The sequence below is a fragment of the Erpetoichthys calabaricus genome, chromosome 1 (genome assembly GCF_900747795.2).
Source record: "Erpetoichthys calabaricus chromosome 1, fErpCal1.3, whole genome shotgun sequence".
NCBI lineage: Eukaryota > Metazoa > Chordata > Cladistia > Polypteriformes > Polypteridae > Erpetoichthys > Erpetoichthys calabaricus.
Genome location: NC_041394.2, coordinates 309,212,934 through 309,232,630, shown reverse-complemented (window position 1 = coordinate 309,232,630; position 19,697 = coordinate 309,212,934). Strand labels below are relative to the sequence as shown.

The window sequence follows — 19,697 nt, the reverse complement described above, 5'->3', positions numbered from 1 at the left end:
TTTGTGTACATGTAGTCCCATTAGCAGAGGGAGAGAGAGAAAGAAAGAGACCCCTTTGGAAAAAAGTGTCAGCCTTTAAAAGCAGGCATTGTTTAGATCAATATTTGAAAACTGTTTTCTTTCAATATAAAAAAAGCATCAATCCCTCCACCCACATGAGCACATACACATATTTGTCTTCATGTCCGTTTATAAAGCAGGCTGACATTTTACAGTTTCTTAAAACACATTGAAAGTATTTACATCAAAATGTTACAGTGCTTTATTACCAGTAAGGTGAAATTTAGTTTGTATTCTGGGATTCAAAGCTAACTAAGCAAAACACTCTATAATTCCACTTTGTACTCCTTCCATGGCATGCACCTCACTCCTGTTTAGCCTGACAAGTCTTCAGACTAAAATAAAAATTCCTACTACCTGAAAAGTTTAAAGTTTATCCTGTACAGGTGAGTACATAGGATGGAAAAGGGTCAACAAGATTTGGAATTAAGTCATGTGAGGACCTGTAGAATAGGCCACAGAGGTGCACGTGTTTATTTAAATAATGAATAAGAATTAGTCCTTAAAGAACTAAGTAGTATACTCTGTGGGAGTGAGAAGGGACCAGAGGTGAAGAAAATCTGAAAAGAGCATAGTTGAAAATGATCAGGTAGATGTGCCATAGAGTGACTGGAAGGCAGATTTCAAGTTAGGAGAAAGACCTGGTGTGAAGCCAAGAGGAGAAACAACCTGATGTGTTTTGGGCACGTGGTGAAAAAAGCAGAAGCTGATTGGGTGACGAGGTACACCAAGATGAAAGGGAAGGGGATGAAGGCCAGAGGGAGGCTGAAAAAGACACGGTGTCAGATGATATGTGAAGAATGAGTCTCAGCCCAAAGGATGCCTGTAACTGAAAAGAGAGGAGGAAAAAAGATTTGGAAACAACCAGGTAACCCTGATAAACCAAAAAAAAAGGTCATTAAGCCAGAAATGGTGTGCAGTTCAGCTACCACTACTTTGAATCAGGGGAAACCAATGTGAAATGGTCTGGAAATAATGAAACGATGTATAAGACATGGATCACTGCCAGAGAATTTTTAATTAATATAAACTACTGTTGTGAGTGAGAATCTGCATGCTGCACCACTGAAGTACCTGTGAGAGCAAATGTGGGCGAGCAAACACCTAGTTAGGATGGGTTAGCTGCACTTACTAAACAAGAACATATGCTGCTGCCTTCTAGGTGTGGATTTTCTGACTGCACAGACAAATATGATGTAGGCGTCTGTTTTTAGTCAGATTCATACAAAAACAAATGATGATAAGTCATGTGAAATACTACTTGTTTGTAGTTAGCAACCTGACAGGAACTGCATGTTGTCCTCAAGAGACAAAGCACGTGTAAATGTTAGCCCTTGAAAGCATGCCTGATTCAAGTGAAGTAATGAAAACAAACCAAAACTGATCTGGTTGTTTTTGTTGCTATTTTCAATATAAGGATCTTGATCATAAACTGCAAAACCAAGAACAATATTTTTTTACCCCAAGCACTAGCAAGTGCATCATGATTTAAGGTCCCATGATGTTGCACTCTGATGCACAAGCAACAACCACAGTCATAAACACAACCCAATCTAATGGAAACCAGGACACAAATGAGAAACTAAAACAAAGTGCACACACTGACCAAAACAACACAAAAACATCCATCCATCCATCCATTTTCCAACCCGCCGAATCCGAACACAGGGTCACGGGGGTCTGCTGGAGCCAATCCCAGCCAACACAGGGCACAAGGCAGGAAACAATCCTGGGCAGGGTGCCAACCCACCGCAGGACCAACACAAAAACAGAACATTGGAAATGGTGCAAAAAACACACATTGCCACAATAATCCAGACAAATCTGTCTTACCTAGGCATTCATGAAAACATTCCTTAACTGGTTAAAAAATTATAAGAGGAAATATCAAAAGAATGCAAATTTAGAAATAATTTATAATTGTTTCTTTTTTTCTTTTTGCAGCACTATATCCTAGCATTTGGTGGTATTATAGCCATTCCACTAATTCTTGCAGATGCAATGTGCATTGAAGACAACAATGTCAAGAGTCGACTTATCAGCACTATATTTTTTGTTTCGGGTTTATGTACATTGCTACAGACAACGTTTGGATCCAGGTAAGCACTTATGGTTTGTTAATCAAAACAAGTTATGCTATGCCACAGTCAAGAAAATTGCCCCTCATATTCAGGTACATGTTTTGTAAGTAATGTTAAAAATATTACCATTAAGACTAACCTGCTATGAAGGGAAATGAGAGTGAAACAAGGCTGAAAAACCTAGTCTGTATGTACCGCATATACTCACGTATAAGTTGGATCTTGAAACCTGAAAAATCGATCATAAAACCAGACCCTGACTTACAGTGTACGCCCATTCAAAAATGCAACACTTAATTTTTTTTTTTAACATCTTCTTGCCTCCTCCAATCTCACATTAGTTTCTCATACGCGTCGAATTTTGTTGCAGCTCCACAGTTACCAATTTCATACGCTATTTCGACGACGTTTAATTTAAAACAAGCTTCATATTTTTTTCTGATCGAACGCTCCATCGTAGATAAGGGATGCTCTTACAATAAAGGTGTATGAGTGTGTGAGATACAAAAAACATAAATCAGTGCAAACGTTGCTTCAGAAAATTTCAGGTATTAATGTGTGGACACGTAGGCACAGTAGAGAGAGAGTGTGAGGTTAGGAGTACACACTGATACAGCGTATTGCCGCACCCACATAGAAAAAAAAGCCAGAGTGCTCTGTGGTTACCCTGTCAGGTGGGCATTAGCATATCATAATCTCTTGCACCAATAGCGTGAGTTTTCCGCAATTGACTTATATGACCGACATTATAAAATACCAGAAATTATACTGTTAAAGCAAGTCTCAACTTATCCACGGGAGAAGTTATCTGTGAGTATATATGGTAATCTCTTTTTACGGTAAGCTTCTCAAAACACATTGAAAATATTTACTGTACATTAATCCACATAGCTGCAGTTCAGAAATGACAAATGTGCTTTATCAATAATATTTCTGTTTTGCTCCCCTTGAGAAATATTAACTTCTGATGTGGCAGTCCTCTATTTTCGATAACCTTGTCCATTTAATGATGCTAAATGGAGAAGGTAAAGACTCTGAAGAATTTTTCAGCAGTAACAACTTAGGGTTCGTTTAGGATCATTCAGAGATGTTTCTGGTGGAGACAGACAGACAGACAGACAGACAGACAGACAGACAGAAATGGAGAGTCTGGTGCTGTGTAATATGATACCTCTGAGCTACAAGGCAGAAGGCACAAGCCTGCTTGCTCAGGTGTAGTGAGCAGTTTCTCTTGAGCGTAGCTGATAAATCCTTATTTCAGGGTGCACATCCAGCCATTCCATTTCAGAATGTGAAAGAATTACAAAAGCACGAGAAGTCATCAAAGAGAGAGAGAAAAAAAATGCCAAAATTTTGAAAGAAAAAATCTCCTTTAAATATTTGGAACCACAGAACATATCACACAAAAGACTTTATATCACAACTGAAAATTGTCTATTAAAATTCACAGAGCTCTTGGATACTAACTTAAAGCCACATCTGTCACACTGTTGAGCATGCTGATTTTAATATCATTATTATATCTTGTATTATTAATGCATGTAATGCTTTTCATACCCAGCTTCTCCAGTTTAGTTTTAATATAATTTGTGACTGCAGCATATACAGTTAAACCTAGTGACGAAAAGTGAGTTTGTGTTTCATTTAATGAAAAATATACTGTCTGTTTTCAGATTACCTATTCTGCAAGGGGGTACATTTAGCTTCCTCACTCCTACTTTGGCAATTCTAGCTTTACCAGAATGGGCATGCCCACACCAAAAAAGCCAGCTGCTTTTGAACTCAACTACCAGTAGAGATGATGAAGCATGGAAATCCCATATGTGTGAGGTGGGTCAAACATATTAATTGACTACTTTTTCTGTTGCTTTAAATATACTCATTATACTTTGTCAATGTGATCATGTCTTCTGATGTGTGTATTTCCAGATGAAACCAGAATCCATTGACCTACCTGCTCATAATAGTAGATCCACCTTCTATGAAGTGATCAAAAATGAAGCAGTGTAAACAGTAGTAACAATTGCCATAAATTGGCTCTAACCAATTGCAGGTACATGTAAGGAAAGAACTACTGGACAAGAGGTGAAACGTACCTCACTAGTATATAAATAAATACTGAAAAAAGATTGACTAAAGGGCTTCTAACTGGCTAAAAAAGAAAACCAAAAAGAATACAAACTCAATAAAGGGTGAACTAGAAAGAGGCAGACAGCATTGGATGCAGAGTGAAAATAATGGAAATCCTGTTTACCTTACACCATCCATACACAACACAGAAGTCTGCAACTCTCTGAACAGAAGTGAAAGCTAGAGGATAAAGAAATTTGGGGGTATATCACAGAAAACACGCCCAGTCAAGTAACTCATTCAGACCAATCGGGCATAAAACATTTAATTTAAAAATCCAACATGCTTCCCAAACATACCAATAAGTTATCAAAGTTATCCCTACAGGAGATAACCTAAGGTGTGAAACTTTGTGGTTTTCAGTAATCAAGTGCCAAGATAAAGGATGTTTAATAGATTTGGTCCTGATGTTGCTTTTGTGTTCTGCAATACGATAATGGATGGAACGTAAGGTTTTACCTATGCATAGCAAAGGACAGGGACATAACAATAAATAAATGATACATTTTCAACTGCAATGATATCTTTGCCTAAGATGAATATGGCCATGTAGAGTAGTAATTAGGTTGCATGTTAAAACATCCCCACAACAACGACAATTTAAACAGGGAAAATATATAATTCTCATTCCACATCGTCTTAACAGGATTAACTCCTGGTCACAGAGCAGTGACTGCTTCACTCTCAATTCACTTTCAGGTTAACAGATTTCCCTGTGGAATAATAAAGTCTACCTAACCTATTCAGGTTTGTGAAATGTTTCAAAACTTTTTTAGAAAAGTCACATCTTTATCTTTGGTTAATGCCCATTCATGGATCGGAACTCACTGATGCCATTAAATGGAAGTGATGTTAAAAAATCAGGTAGCATTCAAATGTTGCCATACTTTTATGGAATGAAGAAGAGAAACATTATTAATAATTTGAGTAACACTTTAGTTTAGGTACTGCAAAAACGCATGTAATACTCATTTACTCTTCTGTAACAAGACCTTAACAAAGCCTTCTTTGGGTCTTCATGACAGATATAAAACATCAGTAGATACGTTATTCATCTCTGTGCAGTGTGACATATTGAATGGTTCACAGATCTTATACTAAACATGTAATTTCAAGAGACATGTGTCTGTTAAGCCACTTAAGACCACTCCAAAGTGAAGTTTTGTTAGTCGATCACATTGCAGAGATGAATAAACATTTTACTGATGCTTTGTAAGGGTTATGAAGACCCAAAGAAGTGTTTGTTAAAGTCTTGTTACATACAGTAATAATAAAGGAGTAACAGATGCATTTTTCAGTACCTAAACTAAAGTGTTACCGTGTGTTCAATATAATTTCTGAAGCTGCTATATAGAAAATAAACTGTGTAATATATTTAATGTTATTTACAGTATATAAAGTAAGAATATGAATGTAAACAACGAGTGTCAATCACACTAATAACTTAAGTGCATGTCCTACTTCGATTGGCTGTGGGAATTAAAACACTTTAGTATCAAATAGAGAGATCTGCATGAGGACACAAGTCTTTGAAGTTCTCTATGGCATTCTTTGATAAAACTGATATATCAGAGTTCTGTTAATTGAATAGTCAACTATTAGCCAAGAATAGTAAAGGACTCTGATGGGAATCGTGGATTTGTAGTCTTGCTGAAGCCTGACTATAATGTATATCTGGAGACAACTATCAGTGAATTTTGCTTAAAAGTGAAAGGGAATAATTCAACAGCTCATTGAATGTCACATTTCTAAATCAATCCAACACCTCATAATGGTGGTGCCCAAAGTAGGGACAGTGATTTTGAACTGCAAAGATCAGAGGCACTCTTGGTCTGACAAAGATCAAGCTTCAGTTTACGATGAACTGTCTACACTGCAGATGAAAATTCTCCAAAAAAACCCTATTAGGCAGATAAATGTGTGTCACGTGTGCAGAGAGTACACTGCATGTTTTAAAAATGTACATAACCTTATGGAAGGGAAAAACCTTTCTGTAGCATTAGATTTTATAATGGCATGCAATCGCATCAATGTACAAATGGCAAACATGAACGATATGCAGTTGCAGGTGCTGTGTGTGCTCTCTGTTGTTCAGAGTTACATCAGTAGTGTAGTGTAAGTCGATGTAAGCTTAAAAGAATTGGCAGCTATATGAACCGTAAAATATGCATTTGAAGTAAATGGTGTGCCACACCCTGTTAAAAGGACTGCTGATAAGAGAGCTGATAACAAAGAGCCACTGCAGATGCAGATTTCAGTATTCTAAAGACCCAAATTGACAAATTTGCTCAATGACACCAATAAAACATGGACAAAGCTGCACATCATCCACCTTCTGACTGCACATCTATTTGAATTACTAAAAAAAAATGAACATTACTTTCTAACTGGAAATGTAAACATGCCATGACAATATAGACACTGTGTTTTAACATGTCGTATATCCATAGATCACAATGCATGTTTAAACTCAGTTTGCTGCTGTTATGTCATATAGTGATACAACAGGTAAAATGACAGAAAGATACTGTAGCAGACAGAGGCAATTGTCAAACATGTGGAGCCCAATAGCTGCTATGGTCTACGTGTGTGTACAAATTAATTATTAAGCTCCTGTTACCTTGTGCTCCTGAGCTCCTGAGCGAATAACAGCAATTTTAGTTTTACAGTTTTCCCTCAGTGTCAAGTCTTTCATTCAGTGTCTTTTGCTGTCTCCCTGAAACCCTGGCAAGGGTTTAAAATGCAAAGACTGCCGGTGCTTTAGGAAGAAGCCCTGTGGGTGAGGCCTTTGCTGCTATTCACTACACACTTTTCATTTGAGAATCATGTCTGGCTCTGCCAGAGTAATGTATTCTGGAGTGAAGCTAAGAAACACTTCTTAATGTGAAAAGTTGTGGGGACCTGAGTAAATTACTGAATCACACAGACTTGATGGACTGAATCATCTCTGCTTGTTTGTCAAGCTGAAAATAAGTTTCCATACTGTAACTTTAATATTGTTATTTTCTTTTGTTTGTGTTTCACAGATACAGGGTGCTATTATTGTAGCATCTTTGCTTCAGATTTTGCTTGGATTCACAGGCCTTATTGGATTCATCCTCAGATTTATTGGTCCACTTGCAATTGCTCCTACCATCACCCTTGTTGGACTTTCTTTATTTATTGAGGCTGGGAAAAAATCTGGCTCTCACTGGGCAATTGCTGCTTTGTAAGTGAGATTCTCCTCTATTAGTAAATACTGCAGTTATCGTGAAACCAGTTGCAACTTCTCCATGGTATGTTGCTTTTCCACATCCAAACCTTTTAGATGGTTCTCGAAAGAGTGTTTAACATTAGGATTATGTTGTCCAGTCAATTAAGTGAGATTCTCCTCTATTAGTAAATACTGCAGTTATCGTGAAACCAGTTGCAACTTCTCCATGGTATGTTGCTTTTCCACATCCAAACCTTTTAGATGATTCTCGAAAGAGTGTTTAACATTAGGATTATGTTGTCCAGTCAATTATAAATAGGAGTGAGGAAAATAATGGGAATAATTTTGCATTTTGACAGAACACCCACAAACAGTTGTAAGTAAACAACCTGAGACAGATTGACAAAGCAAAAAAAAGCTTGACCTTTGTGAATAGAGTTTTAAAAGACACTGTTGAAAATAAATAAAGAGAGCAGTGAATTATCAATTGTACTCTTGATACAGCTGACACAAAACCATTGTAATAATCTATCTAAGTTTGGTATGCCGCATGGAAACATTGTCCAGAGGTTGATCCTTCCTTGTGTCCAATGATTGCTGGGATAGTCTTCTGCTTACCTGCATAATTAGGTTAAGAAAATGAATGCATGGCTGAATGCAAACAAGCCAGTGTGCTGCAGGAAGTCCTGATGATGCAACATACGTTTTGTTCTGACCATAATTCTATCTGAATTGAACACATATTCCCTCTTATTTACAGGTTTTAATAGTGCACAAACCATGGTATTTAAAACATGTTAAAAATATTACTTGCGTAGTTTATAATTCTGATTTTGATTCAGTTTCACAAGTTCATCATTATCAACCATCCATTGCAGGATAAGATGAATATCTATAGGTTTGAAGATGGCCACATATAAATAGTGTGGACCCAGGGGCAACTGCTGAATCCGAACACACAGACACAAAAGTCCAGTGTACCAAAATAAAGATATTTTATTACACTAAAGGAATATAAAAAATGACAGAGAGCAAACAAAATAAATTATATAAAATTATGTATTATATAAATTACGTTAATCCAGATATCTTTCTAATATAACTGGAAGGATAATAAAATGGAAATGTTAGTAGAAGAGCTGGTAGAACAGCTTTGGATCTTGTGCCCTCGGGGCCTACCAAAATAATGTTGATATCTGACTGCTGTTTAGTAGCATGGTCACCTTCCACTAAGCTCATCTTTCAGCACTCTGAGCAATTGGCCATCTTGGCCTCTTGTCAGTTGCTACAAACTGTCTTCCCACTCCAGGCTTACTTGACTAAGGGGAAAGACAGCCATTTACACTAGGGTCTGGCAGAATGTCCAGGTATCCTACAATAAACATTTCCAGGGCCCTGAGTGATGTCACCAATACTTGTGATGGCCAGACCACAATCAAAATGCATAGTGTTTTAAAGTAAGTTTAAAGTCCTACATTTAATGTCAAGTGATAATGCTCAGGTAAACACTTGATAAACTCCTGGATTGCTCATGTTTGCTTATAAATAATCAACATGTATCGCAGAATTATGTGTCTGATTCCATCACTGACAAGACCTCCTTCTGTGTGCAGTTAGTGTATCTATTTTTTATAACTGATACACAAAATATCCAATTGTCAGTTTCCCCTGTCTGACAGATGGTAGCACAAGCGCTCCAACTGAAATTAGTAGGACCCTCCTACACATTAAACATTCCTGCTACTGCATCCTAAGGGCCGCCTAAATCGACCGAAGGAATCAAAAGGGTGTTTGGAAAGGCAATTTTGTACAAGTTGCTAATTAAGTGTAGATTTGAGAAATGACTAATGGGCTGACTGATAGATAGAGAGAAACAAAATAATTTATAAAGGGAAGCTGTGCAAAGAAAGTGAACAGAAATTGAGATGGGCAAGTGAGTGAACCACCCTTTCAAAAAATCTGGGACAAACAGTCTGTGGTAGGTGCACTACTGTACTGTATTATGGGCTTCCACATCCTTCGTAGTTTTGTGTGACTCTGGCTTTGTTCAAAAGTTTCCTTCACTTTTGTATTGTTTAATAAAGTGTGTCCCAGTGTGAATTAGTTTGTGTATGTGAATGTTCCTTTGTGATCCAGGGTGGGCTTTTTCCTAATCACTCATCCTCCTAAAATAGTCTGTGGCTCCCTTCAGCAGTAAAATTGTTTTAAGAGGGCTCAGTTAATGAATCACTGTTGTACTGTATGTCTGTCATCAGTATGCACCCGTGTATTACACGTGCAAGTGAATGCAGGCATCTGAATTCATGTCTTATCAATTACAATGGGCAAACAATTTAAAGCTGCTTGCAATGCAGGCATAGTATATTGATATAACACCTATATTTAGTATTTTTGTTACATAGAAACATATTTACCCCACATAATCACACATTAACTGAAGCCTCCTAATGCAACTTAAGGGTTGCACTCAACTATGGAGTGAAGGTTCTAATTTAGCACCTATAAGGACGTATTCAGTATACAAATTGGGATGTAGTTAAAGAAAATAGCGTAGACTTTTACAGATGTTCCGATATTATCAGATTATATTATCTATCTTAATACATACACACACCTATATATAAAATGTGTATGAAGGTAGCATTATAAATGATGTCAGGGAATACTGATAATTTTACTCCCTCATGAAAATATCCAGGAGTTGAACATTTTTAAAAATAAGTATGTACAGTAGACATTTTCCTTTAACACTAGAATTACCAGAGTCTACGAAAAAACTCGTAGATCCGGCCCACCTTAAATCGCTTCTTAAATCCGTTCACACCTCTCCGCCAGCGTCTTTTGTCCACTAAATGTGCTGATAAAAGACAAGCTGCCAGCAGCCGGCTATTCCATCCCCCCTCCTTTAACACTAGAATTACCAGAGTCTACGAAAAAACTCGTAGATCTGGCCCACCTTAAATCGCTTCTTAAATCCGTTCACACCTCTCCGCCAGCGTCTTTTGTCCACTAAATGTGCTGATAAAAGATAAGCTGCGAGCAGCCGGCTATTCCATCCCCCCTCCGACTTAGAACGTGAATGCACTTTTCCCAGCTCATGCCTTGATTGATTGTCTGGGAGTGAACTGGAGTTTTAGAGTTGAAATAATAGATCGTTATTTGGAACACACGCATTCCATGTGTGTACCGTTTCTACAGTAATCTGTGTAAACACATTGTTAAAACAGACTTTTTCATATTTTAGTAATAAATGTTACAAAATGTAAGCATAAACTATAGAATGTGTAAAGCCCGAGTTCCTAAGATCAAATAAACACTCCCACAAAAGCTTCACATTTTAGTAATAAATGTTACAAAATGTAAGCATAAACTATAGAATGTGTCAAGCCCGAATTCCTAAGATCAAATAAACACTTCCACAAAAGCTTCACACGCCATACAACAGCTTCCGGGCGTAGCGTGCTAAGATTTGCCTCTCAGAGCGAGTAGCTTTTCTCTGCCTCACAAACATGAGTTCAATTCCCCGTTGGGGATAAAGTGTTACTTCTTTTTTTTCTTTTTAACCTCAAACGGACATAAAATTTGTAAATTGGTATGCACTGTCAGTTAATGAGATCGTTATATTTTCATGTGGGATGCTCCTTTTAAAATATTTTTTTAACAATTGAGACTGCAATTAACATGAACAACTGTCCTTATAACTTATTTTTTTCAAGATCCATAACACACAGACAGACAGAGCACTGCGTAATACAGAGACAGACAGGCAGAGATATACAAATAAACAGGGAAGGCACATGTACTGAAAGAAAAAAAAAATCAACATGCGCGTTGTTCCTGCAGCACTGAATAAGCTCACGCGCTCTAACATCACCCCTCCCCCCCGATCTGGCTCTCTAAGTAACAGCACAAGTACAGGCGCAAACCAAGTGTAATCAAGAGTCCCGGTTCGATCCCCACTCACTCCTATATTTGCCGTTTTCAGTAGTAAGCTGCTCTTTTTGTTAATATTATACAGTACACACATGCACTTGATTTGTGTTTTTTCGTAGACTCTGGTAATTCTAGTGTTAATCAAAGTTTCAATGGTATGTCCCTAAACATTTTTTTAAATGTCCTCAATTTCTCTCTGGGCTCTAGAGAAGTCTGTCTTTTTTCCCTGTAAGGTTGTAACATTCCCTCCCTTCTTGTGGTGGGTTTGATACAGTCCGATAACTGAGAATTGCATGCATAACTGTCAATCAGGGTTCTTCTCCTACTGCCTGGAAAATCTTCCTATTGGTGACAATAAAGGATTCAGATTGAAGGCATTTGGTTTAGTCTGTCTTCAAGTGAAACCACAGTTATAGCCTGAAACACATTTTGAAAATGTATATTCAAATTTTGATATCATATTAATCCAGATATATTTCTAATACAACTAGAAGGATAATAAAATGGAAATGTTAGAAGAAGAGTTGAATATGATAGAACAGCTTTGGATCTTTGGCAATCATTTTTTTTGGGTTTGAAAACCTTGAATGTACAATTTCTAAAATGTGCAAATGTTTTACTTTTTGTACAGAACAATGGGACTGATCATTCTTTTCTCTCAGTACTTAAGCAATGTGAACGTACCTTTAATTATCTACAGTAAGAAGAAATGGAAAATTATACGGTATCCAGTTTTCAAACTTTTTTCCGTAAGTATTTGATTTGCTTTAAAATTAGAAGTGCCAAGTATCCTATTTTCTTGACTAACTAAGTTGGTAACATACTAGGCTGTCAAATAGAACTATACAGATTACAAGGTTCAGCCTTCTTTCTCCCCTTAACTTTATGCAGCCAGATGAGAGTACCTGCTCAAATAAACTAGCTTCCAAAGCAAAAGGGACACCACACAATGTATATCACTTATTCTCTGAAGTGGTTTCTCTGTTTCTGCTTTTTCACTTCTTTCTCTCTCTCTCTCTGAGCTATGTTCCTCAGTTTATTACTTTCTGTCTTCTCCAGTTGCCAGTACAAGCTGCTTCTGGTTTTCATGACATTTTTACACTTTGTTGTTGTGAATATAAATGTTTGTTCATTTCATTCTGGCTCTAGAAATTTTTTTTGTGCCTGACCAGGTGCAAAATGTATGTTTTCTGAACATATTTCATTTTTGTAGCTATTATTTAATGTTAGTATGGTTATCATTAAAAAATTATTTATTTTAGGAACTGGGTACAAGGGTGCTTTGTTTTTATTGCAGGTGCCGCCATTTTGCGGTCTCTTGGCTGTGATGCTTTGCACAGTTGCTGGGGATGTGGTGTGTGGAGGTCATGTTGGGTGATATTATTGATTTAGTCATTTATAAGCCAGAGGCAATCATCACACCAAAGATCTAAATTCTCACGTCAGTTTCTACATATTTTTAGGTTTTTAATTCAAGACAAAATATCTAGTGACTGTGTTTTCTGACTGCAATTTTTTTTTTTTTTGATAAAAAAGATGAGACTGATTTACTGGGTTTGACCTTCGCACAGTTATTTCATCTTCCATCTTCTGATCCATCTTTTACTGTTAGTGTGGCCTACCATTTTTATACATCCTGGTATTAACACTACTTGTGGCAGGTTGTCTTTTTCATCAATACGACTCCTTCAAGTAACTCTAAGGACAATTTGCGATTTATGTAGGTGTTTAGTGTTTTCTGACCATTGTGGGATTTCAATGAACACAACTTCCTTTTTTTGGCTGACTACTGCTTTCATGTTTGGACTTACTTTCTGAAACTTTGCTTTACTGACAATGGCCATGTGGGAAGTGTGGTATTATAAGTGCATTTACGTGTTATGTCTACTGTTATGGAAACAGGCATGACACTGGTCATCTTCTATTGGTTTAATCTTTCTGCTTCTTTCAATTTGGGCACATTTCACATTCTTTTCTGAGTGTGTACGCCTCGCCTTTTCTAATATGAGTGTGTACACATATCTATCCTGAATTTTCTGTGCATGTCTAAAATGAAATATATATAAATATGAATCGATTCTTCAGATAGATGCAATCTAAATAGATAACCATGAACACCACCTCTGTACTGATTGCTTCACTACTTCTAATTGTTTTCAGGGTTGGAAATCTGCAAATTCATCAGCTCATGACAGCAACAAAGAGTATTAGATAAAGAGTAATCTGAGCTGTTTTGAGTGCAATTCTCACGCCATATCTCTACCTAGAAACCTATGGATTAAAGAGAAGAGCCAGGATTGGTGGGAGAGAAATATGAAGGGGTTTAATGCAAAAGAGCTATGTGACAATTTCAAAATTTCATGGAGGGCATTTGATTATTTAAGTCAATGTCAAGCTGCAAGATGTTCCTGGAAAAATATGGGCTTGAGGTGTTCCATTTTCTTCTGAAAACAAGCAACAGCATAGATTAATGATAGTCACCCCCAATGCTTATTAACTCTGCCACCTTACTTTTGCTTTATTGGTTCTGTCATCCATCTTTATTTTCAGTGCAGATATATGACAAACATTATATGAACAGTGACATAAAACTAACTAGGTAGTATAAATTTCCAGATAATTCTCATTCAAATATTCAGACATGGTTCATTTTTAAGTTGCATGTGTCTGTATCAGATTTAGTATTTTATATGTAATTTGTCTAAAATATTGTGATTCTATATGTTTTTTGCTGTTCACACTTCTCTAAAAAGATCAGGCCTGTGCAACATACAGTATAAGTGAAAAAAATTGAAATAAGCCATAGAGTGAGCTTAGACTTTCTTTTTGGAAATATTCTAGCCTTCACTAGTTACTCAGTACTCACTGGGGCACTGCTCTTATACATTTTATTTGTTGTGTTTAACATTCTCCTGGACGGTGGATATTTGTATAAAGTGAATTAACAAAGGTGTTCTTAATAATATATTTTATGTATATAGCGCCTTTCCCCTGCTCATGGTGCTTATTTAAACAGCAGGTTATATGTAATATTGGGTACAAATATTTCTACATAGAACACTACACAGATAATACAGGAGATACAAAGTATTAAATAGAATACAAGACAGTAAACCAGAGTAAAATACTAAAGTAAATACTAAAAAACAACACTGAACAAATGATATCACTTGCGATATAACACAAACACACAAATTATCCTGAGCATCTGGATAGAGAGGAAGACTGAAAGGAGGGGCAGAATGTCTGGTTAAGTTAAAAGCCTTCCTGAACAGATGAGTTTTAAGCTGTTTTTTAAGGAATTAATGGAGTCAGCTGATCTAATTAACTTTGGGAGATTATTCCAAAGTCTGGGTGCTATACAGCTGAAGTTCCTGACACTCATAGAGTGCAGGTTACTGTGGGGCACAGCAAGATTGCCATAATCAGAAGACCTTAGTGCATGAACAGGAGCATAGCAATGGAGAAGGTCACTGATGTAGTCTGGTGTAAGGCCATTTAAAACTTTGCAGGTTATTAATAGAATTTTAAATTTAATTCTGTAAGACACAGCGAGACAGTGAGGGTGAAGCAGGATAGGTGTGATGTGCCCGCTGTTGCTGGTTCATGTTAGGACTCTTGCAACATAGTTTTGAATCAACTGGAGCTGTGATATAAGATTAGAAGGGGCACCTGCCAGCAGCAAGTTACAATAATTGATGTGGGATATGATAAAAGCATGGACAAGTTTCTCAGCATTAGAAAATGAGAGGAATGAGTGAACATGGGATATGTTACAGAGGTGAAAGTAAGAAAGTTTCTTAATGTGGTTCATGTGGGTGGAATAAGAAAGGGAGGAATCAAAAATGACACCAACATTCCTTGCATTAGAAGAAGGTCTGCTGAGTTCACCATCAAGAGTGAACTAAGAATGAGCTCATTTTCTTAAGTTGCATTTTAGTGCCAATTTACGGGAGTTCAGTTTTGTTGCAGTTAGTCTTAAAGAGTTTTGTTCCATTCAGGTATTAATTTCACTGAGGCAAGTTGTGAGCTGAGAAAGCTCCGATGAAGTTTCGCTTTTAACATTGAAATAGAGTGGAGTATCATCTTTATAAAAATGATAACCCAGTCCAAGGCTACGAATAATATGGCCAAGGGGAAGCATAAAGATACAGAAGGCAGAGGACAGAGCCCTGAGGAACTCCTTGTGTGACTGGCACTGAGTGGGATTTGTTTTGCCAAGACTAACAAACTCTTGCATATCAGTCAGATAGGACTTAAACCACTGGTATGCAGTGCCAGAGACACCCAGCATGTTCTCCATTCTGTACAGTAGAATGTCATGTCTGACAGTGTCAAAGGCTGCACTGAGATCTAACAGAATTAATATGCTGGTTTATCCAGAGTCTGCTGCCATAAACAAGTCATTAGTTACCCCAAGCAGAGCAGATTCACAACCGTGCTGAACCCTGAAACCAGACTGAAAGAGTTCAATCAGTTTATTAGAGGTTAAGTAATTGGTGAGTTGAGAGGCTACAACATTCTTAACTTTTGACTGAAAAGGTAAGTTAGAACTAGTCCGAAAAATGTTAAGATTGTCAGCATCAAGACCAGACTTTTTTAACAGTGGGATTACAGAAGTGATTTTAAAAGTGGCTGGCACAAACTCATTGTCAAGGGATGTATTTATTATTGTCGTAATAGTTAGGATTGTGGAATGAAGGCAGGATTTAAGAAGTGTGGTGGGGATGGGGTCCATTATATAAGAAGTTGGCCTCATCTTACAAAGCCGGTTATTAACAAATGCACATGTGACTGGTGAGAATTTAGAAAAGGAGCTGGATGGAGTGGGAAGACAAGGAAGATATAAACAGATGATTGACTTATGTTAGTTAAATTATTTAGATCTTCAATTTTATTACAGAAAAAGTAGAGTATTTTTCACAGCCTTCAGTAGAAGAGGTAATTGGGCCAGATGCAGGTTGAAGTAGTTTATTAACTACAGAGAACAAAACCCTCAGGTTATCATGGCCACTTTCTATTATTCTTCCTATATGTGTGTTCTTGGCTGCAGTTAGTGCTTCCCTGTAAGCCTTTTTGGGGTCAGAGAAAGCCTGGATATGCACAGTGAGGCCAGTCTTGCATGACATTCTCTGAAGGCATCATCAAGCAGCTTTTATAGACCATAATTTTGAATCGTACCATGGAGATGAGTGCTTAAAGCAAACCTTATGTTTTAAATGAGCTGTTATGTAGTACTGAATGAAGGGCTGAGTTATAATAGTCAACAAGACTATCTAGTATTGATGGAATAGGGGAATACAGAAAAACATCAGAAATAGATCCAGCAAGGATAGAGGGATGGATAGTTTTAAGGTTTTTGAAAGAAATTTGGCATTTATAGGTAAGAGAACAGTGGAAAGTACTACTTTATGATCAGAGAGTCCCAAATTACTGTTATAAGTGTTGCCAACAGATAAGCCAGATGATCAGATTAAGTCTAATATACACCAGAGTGAGTAGGAAAATCAACATTTTGCCCCATGTGAAAACAGTCCAGTAAAGACAGGAATTCATTCCTCAGTTTACATGTCGCGGAGTGTCAGTATGGATGTTGATGTTGCTGAGAAGAATGATCCTCTGGGGAAGAAAACTTAAGTGGGTTAAAAGTTCAGTCGGATCAGTTAAGAAAGACCCATTGTATTTTGGGGGACGATAGACACAATAAGTAAGACAGGACCAGATTTCGTAATTAGCTTAAGAGCCAGACACTCGAAAGAAAACGGCCAGTCAGTTAGGATTCTTTTGATGTTTTACTCTGATCTAGCCATTATTGCGACTCCTCCTCCTTGTCTCAGAGCCTCTGAGAAGTAAAGATACCTGGGTGGTTTTGCTTCTATGAGAGATGTAAATTCATTTGGTTTTTGCCAGGTTTCTGTTAAGCAGGTTGGAATCTGTAATGAATTCTAATATCACCAATGCTTTACCATTAAGAGATCTTGAGTTAAACAATGCAATATTAGCTGATGAGAGTTTGTTGTGCACAGATCCATAGCAAGAGGTTATTTTAGCATATTGAGAATTTGGCACACTGACTTATTTCCAAAGCCATGAGTGGGACTACGTATTCTTGAACAGATGCTGTCGGTGAAATTTTCATTTGCCGCCCAGCGGTAGCGACAACCTGACTCAAGATGTAAATATTGTAGGTGCTGCACAATGCCAGTGTCTTTTAGGACATTCCAGTCTGGCCACTTGCTCTTAAACAAACTTTCTAATATGAAGGATTGTATCACAAGAGTACTTTAGCATAGTTTAGAGCAATACTTATCTGACAGTAGCAGAGAAGCAGTGCAGCACAGCGGAGAAGGTGAGACGGGCGGGGAGGTGCTGATGAGCGATGACAACAAAGCAGCAAAAAAAAAATAAAACATCCAGAAGAAGCATAGTAGGAGATATTACAAGATGCACATGAAAGGTATCTACCAGAATTCGGAGGATCCACCATACAAGCACATACATATAATGTTGGGTATTACAGGCACGCTCGCCCCAGAGCTGCAAACATCAGATCACTCCTCAGTCATTCCCAGTTGAAGCACATACAGATGGAATCGAGAGCAACCCAGCGTATCCATCATAATCAAGGATAGGGAACATCCCCAGCACCTAGATCTCCACGGTGCTAAAAATAAAAAAAAACGTTTAAAACTTGCTATGTTTTTTTTACTGCATTGACTCAATATGAATGAAATTTTACATTTATTTAGAAAATGTGAATGGATACTAACCATAGTAGTTTTTGTGAGCTGCAATACTGAATGTAAAGAATAAGCAGCTATTATAACACATTGCATTATGAAATTAGTAAAAGGATATCTCAGCAAATATTTTTTAATGGAAAAAAAAAGATTATTATTTATTATCAGACCGAAAAAAACAGAAAAGAATATTAGTGGCATGGCATTTCAGCTGTATATATTCTTGAGGTGTGTATTTTGATTAAACACCTGCCTCAGATATTCTTTTCTATTTTTTTCCAGCATAGTGATAATCTTTACAAATTTCCCAATATCATGTGTAAATAATAAGTATAATTTTTAGCTGAGGTACATTTTTGTGTTTTGTGTATGCAGATTTATTTCCTCAGTATTGGTTTTCACCATTTCAAAGTAGGTGGGATGAAAATGGTTCCCCAATCCCCAATCTAGCACCATTGATGGCACTGGTGATAAAGTGAACATATTTGATGATATGAATAGTTTTCATCCTTAGTATGTATTTTACAAATGTTTTAATAAATGCCTAAACCAAAATAAATAGGTTATTTATAAATTGGTTGTTTTCTTTCTGTTTACGTGAAGGATCTATGTTCTTCAGTGTAGCTGTCTGGGATGTCACCATTTTGTCTATGCAGGCGAAAGGCTTTGCAATGAAAGTCAATTTTTTTGATGAATGTTGTGAATAAATTGACTAAATCTCTACACAGTACCTTCTGATCCACATGAGGCTATGTAAGTCCATGCAAAGTTGTGCATGCTCAAATATACGATATAGGATACACCTCATGAAAACAACGCACAATCTACAGTAATGCTGGGACTTATTGAAATTGTTAACCACTTCAAACTGCATAGCCTACTCAGCAATAGAGAACCTTGTAAGGGCTTAAAGAGCAAAGATTTTGTCAATTTCAAATACATCGCAATTCAAAATACGAGCATATTGTTAAGTTACTAATTACCACAGCTTTTCACACTGTAGAGTACAGAGGTTCATTGTAAATGTTTGAAGCCTTGATGCATAGACTAAATAACCTTGGTGAAAACTGTGAATTCTCTCTCTAAATGACTTTTCTTAAGAGAGGAAAATTAATGAATTTTAAACTTTGAGCAAACTTTTACATACAACACATGATACCAGGTATTAATTGTATTCACTTTTATTTCTAGGTGTTGCTGGGAATGTGTCTGTCTTGGCTCTTATGTTTCTTGCTTACAGTCTACAATGTGCTGCCAACTAACAGTAACGATTATGGCTATTATGCAAGAACTGATATCAGGATTGATGCTGTTAAAAGTGCCCCTTGGATTCATTTTCCCTACCCATGTGAGTTTATTTTAAAAATAACAGAGTTTGGAGTTGCATGGGTTTGAATCTATGTAGTTAAATAAATAAAACAAATATATTTTTAAACTCAGAAGAGCAACTCAAAGCAACTGTATTATAGAACAACAGAGCAAACACTTGAATGAAAATATTTTCAAAAATCATTTCGTTTTCTCATTTTTAATATACTCAGTCCCTGCCTTGTGCCCAAA

At 37.0% G+C, this 19,697-nt stretch overlaps 1 protein-coding gene across 1 annotated transcript in view; it reads left to right on the top strand.

The window, feature by feature from the left end:
- Positions 1 to 19,697, top strand: part of si:dkey-106n21.1 (solute carrier family 23 member 2) — a 122,059-nt gene that overhangs the window by 22,970 nt on the left and 79,392 nt on the right. Inside the window, exons 4-8 of the mRNA XM_051931166.1 lie at positions 2,005 to 2,159; positions 3,815 to 3,971; positions 7,298 to 7,479; positions 12,029 to 12,146; positions 19,329 to 19,485. Of these exons, the coding sequence (XP_051787126.1) occupies positions 2,005 to 2,159; positions 3,815 to 3,971; positions 7,298 to 7,479; positions 12,029 to 12,146; positions 19,329 to 19,485 (769 nt within the window). The remainder of the gene's footprint in view (positions 1 to 2,004; positions 2,160 to 3,814; positions 3,972 to 7,297; positions 7,480 to 12,028; positions 12,147 to 19,328; positions 19,486 to 19,697) is intronic.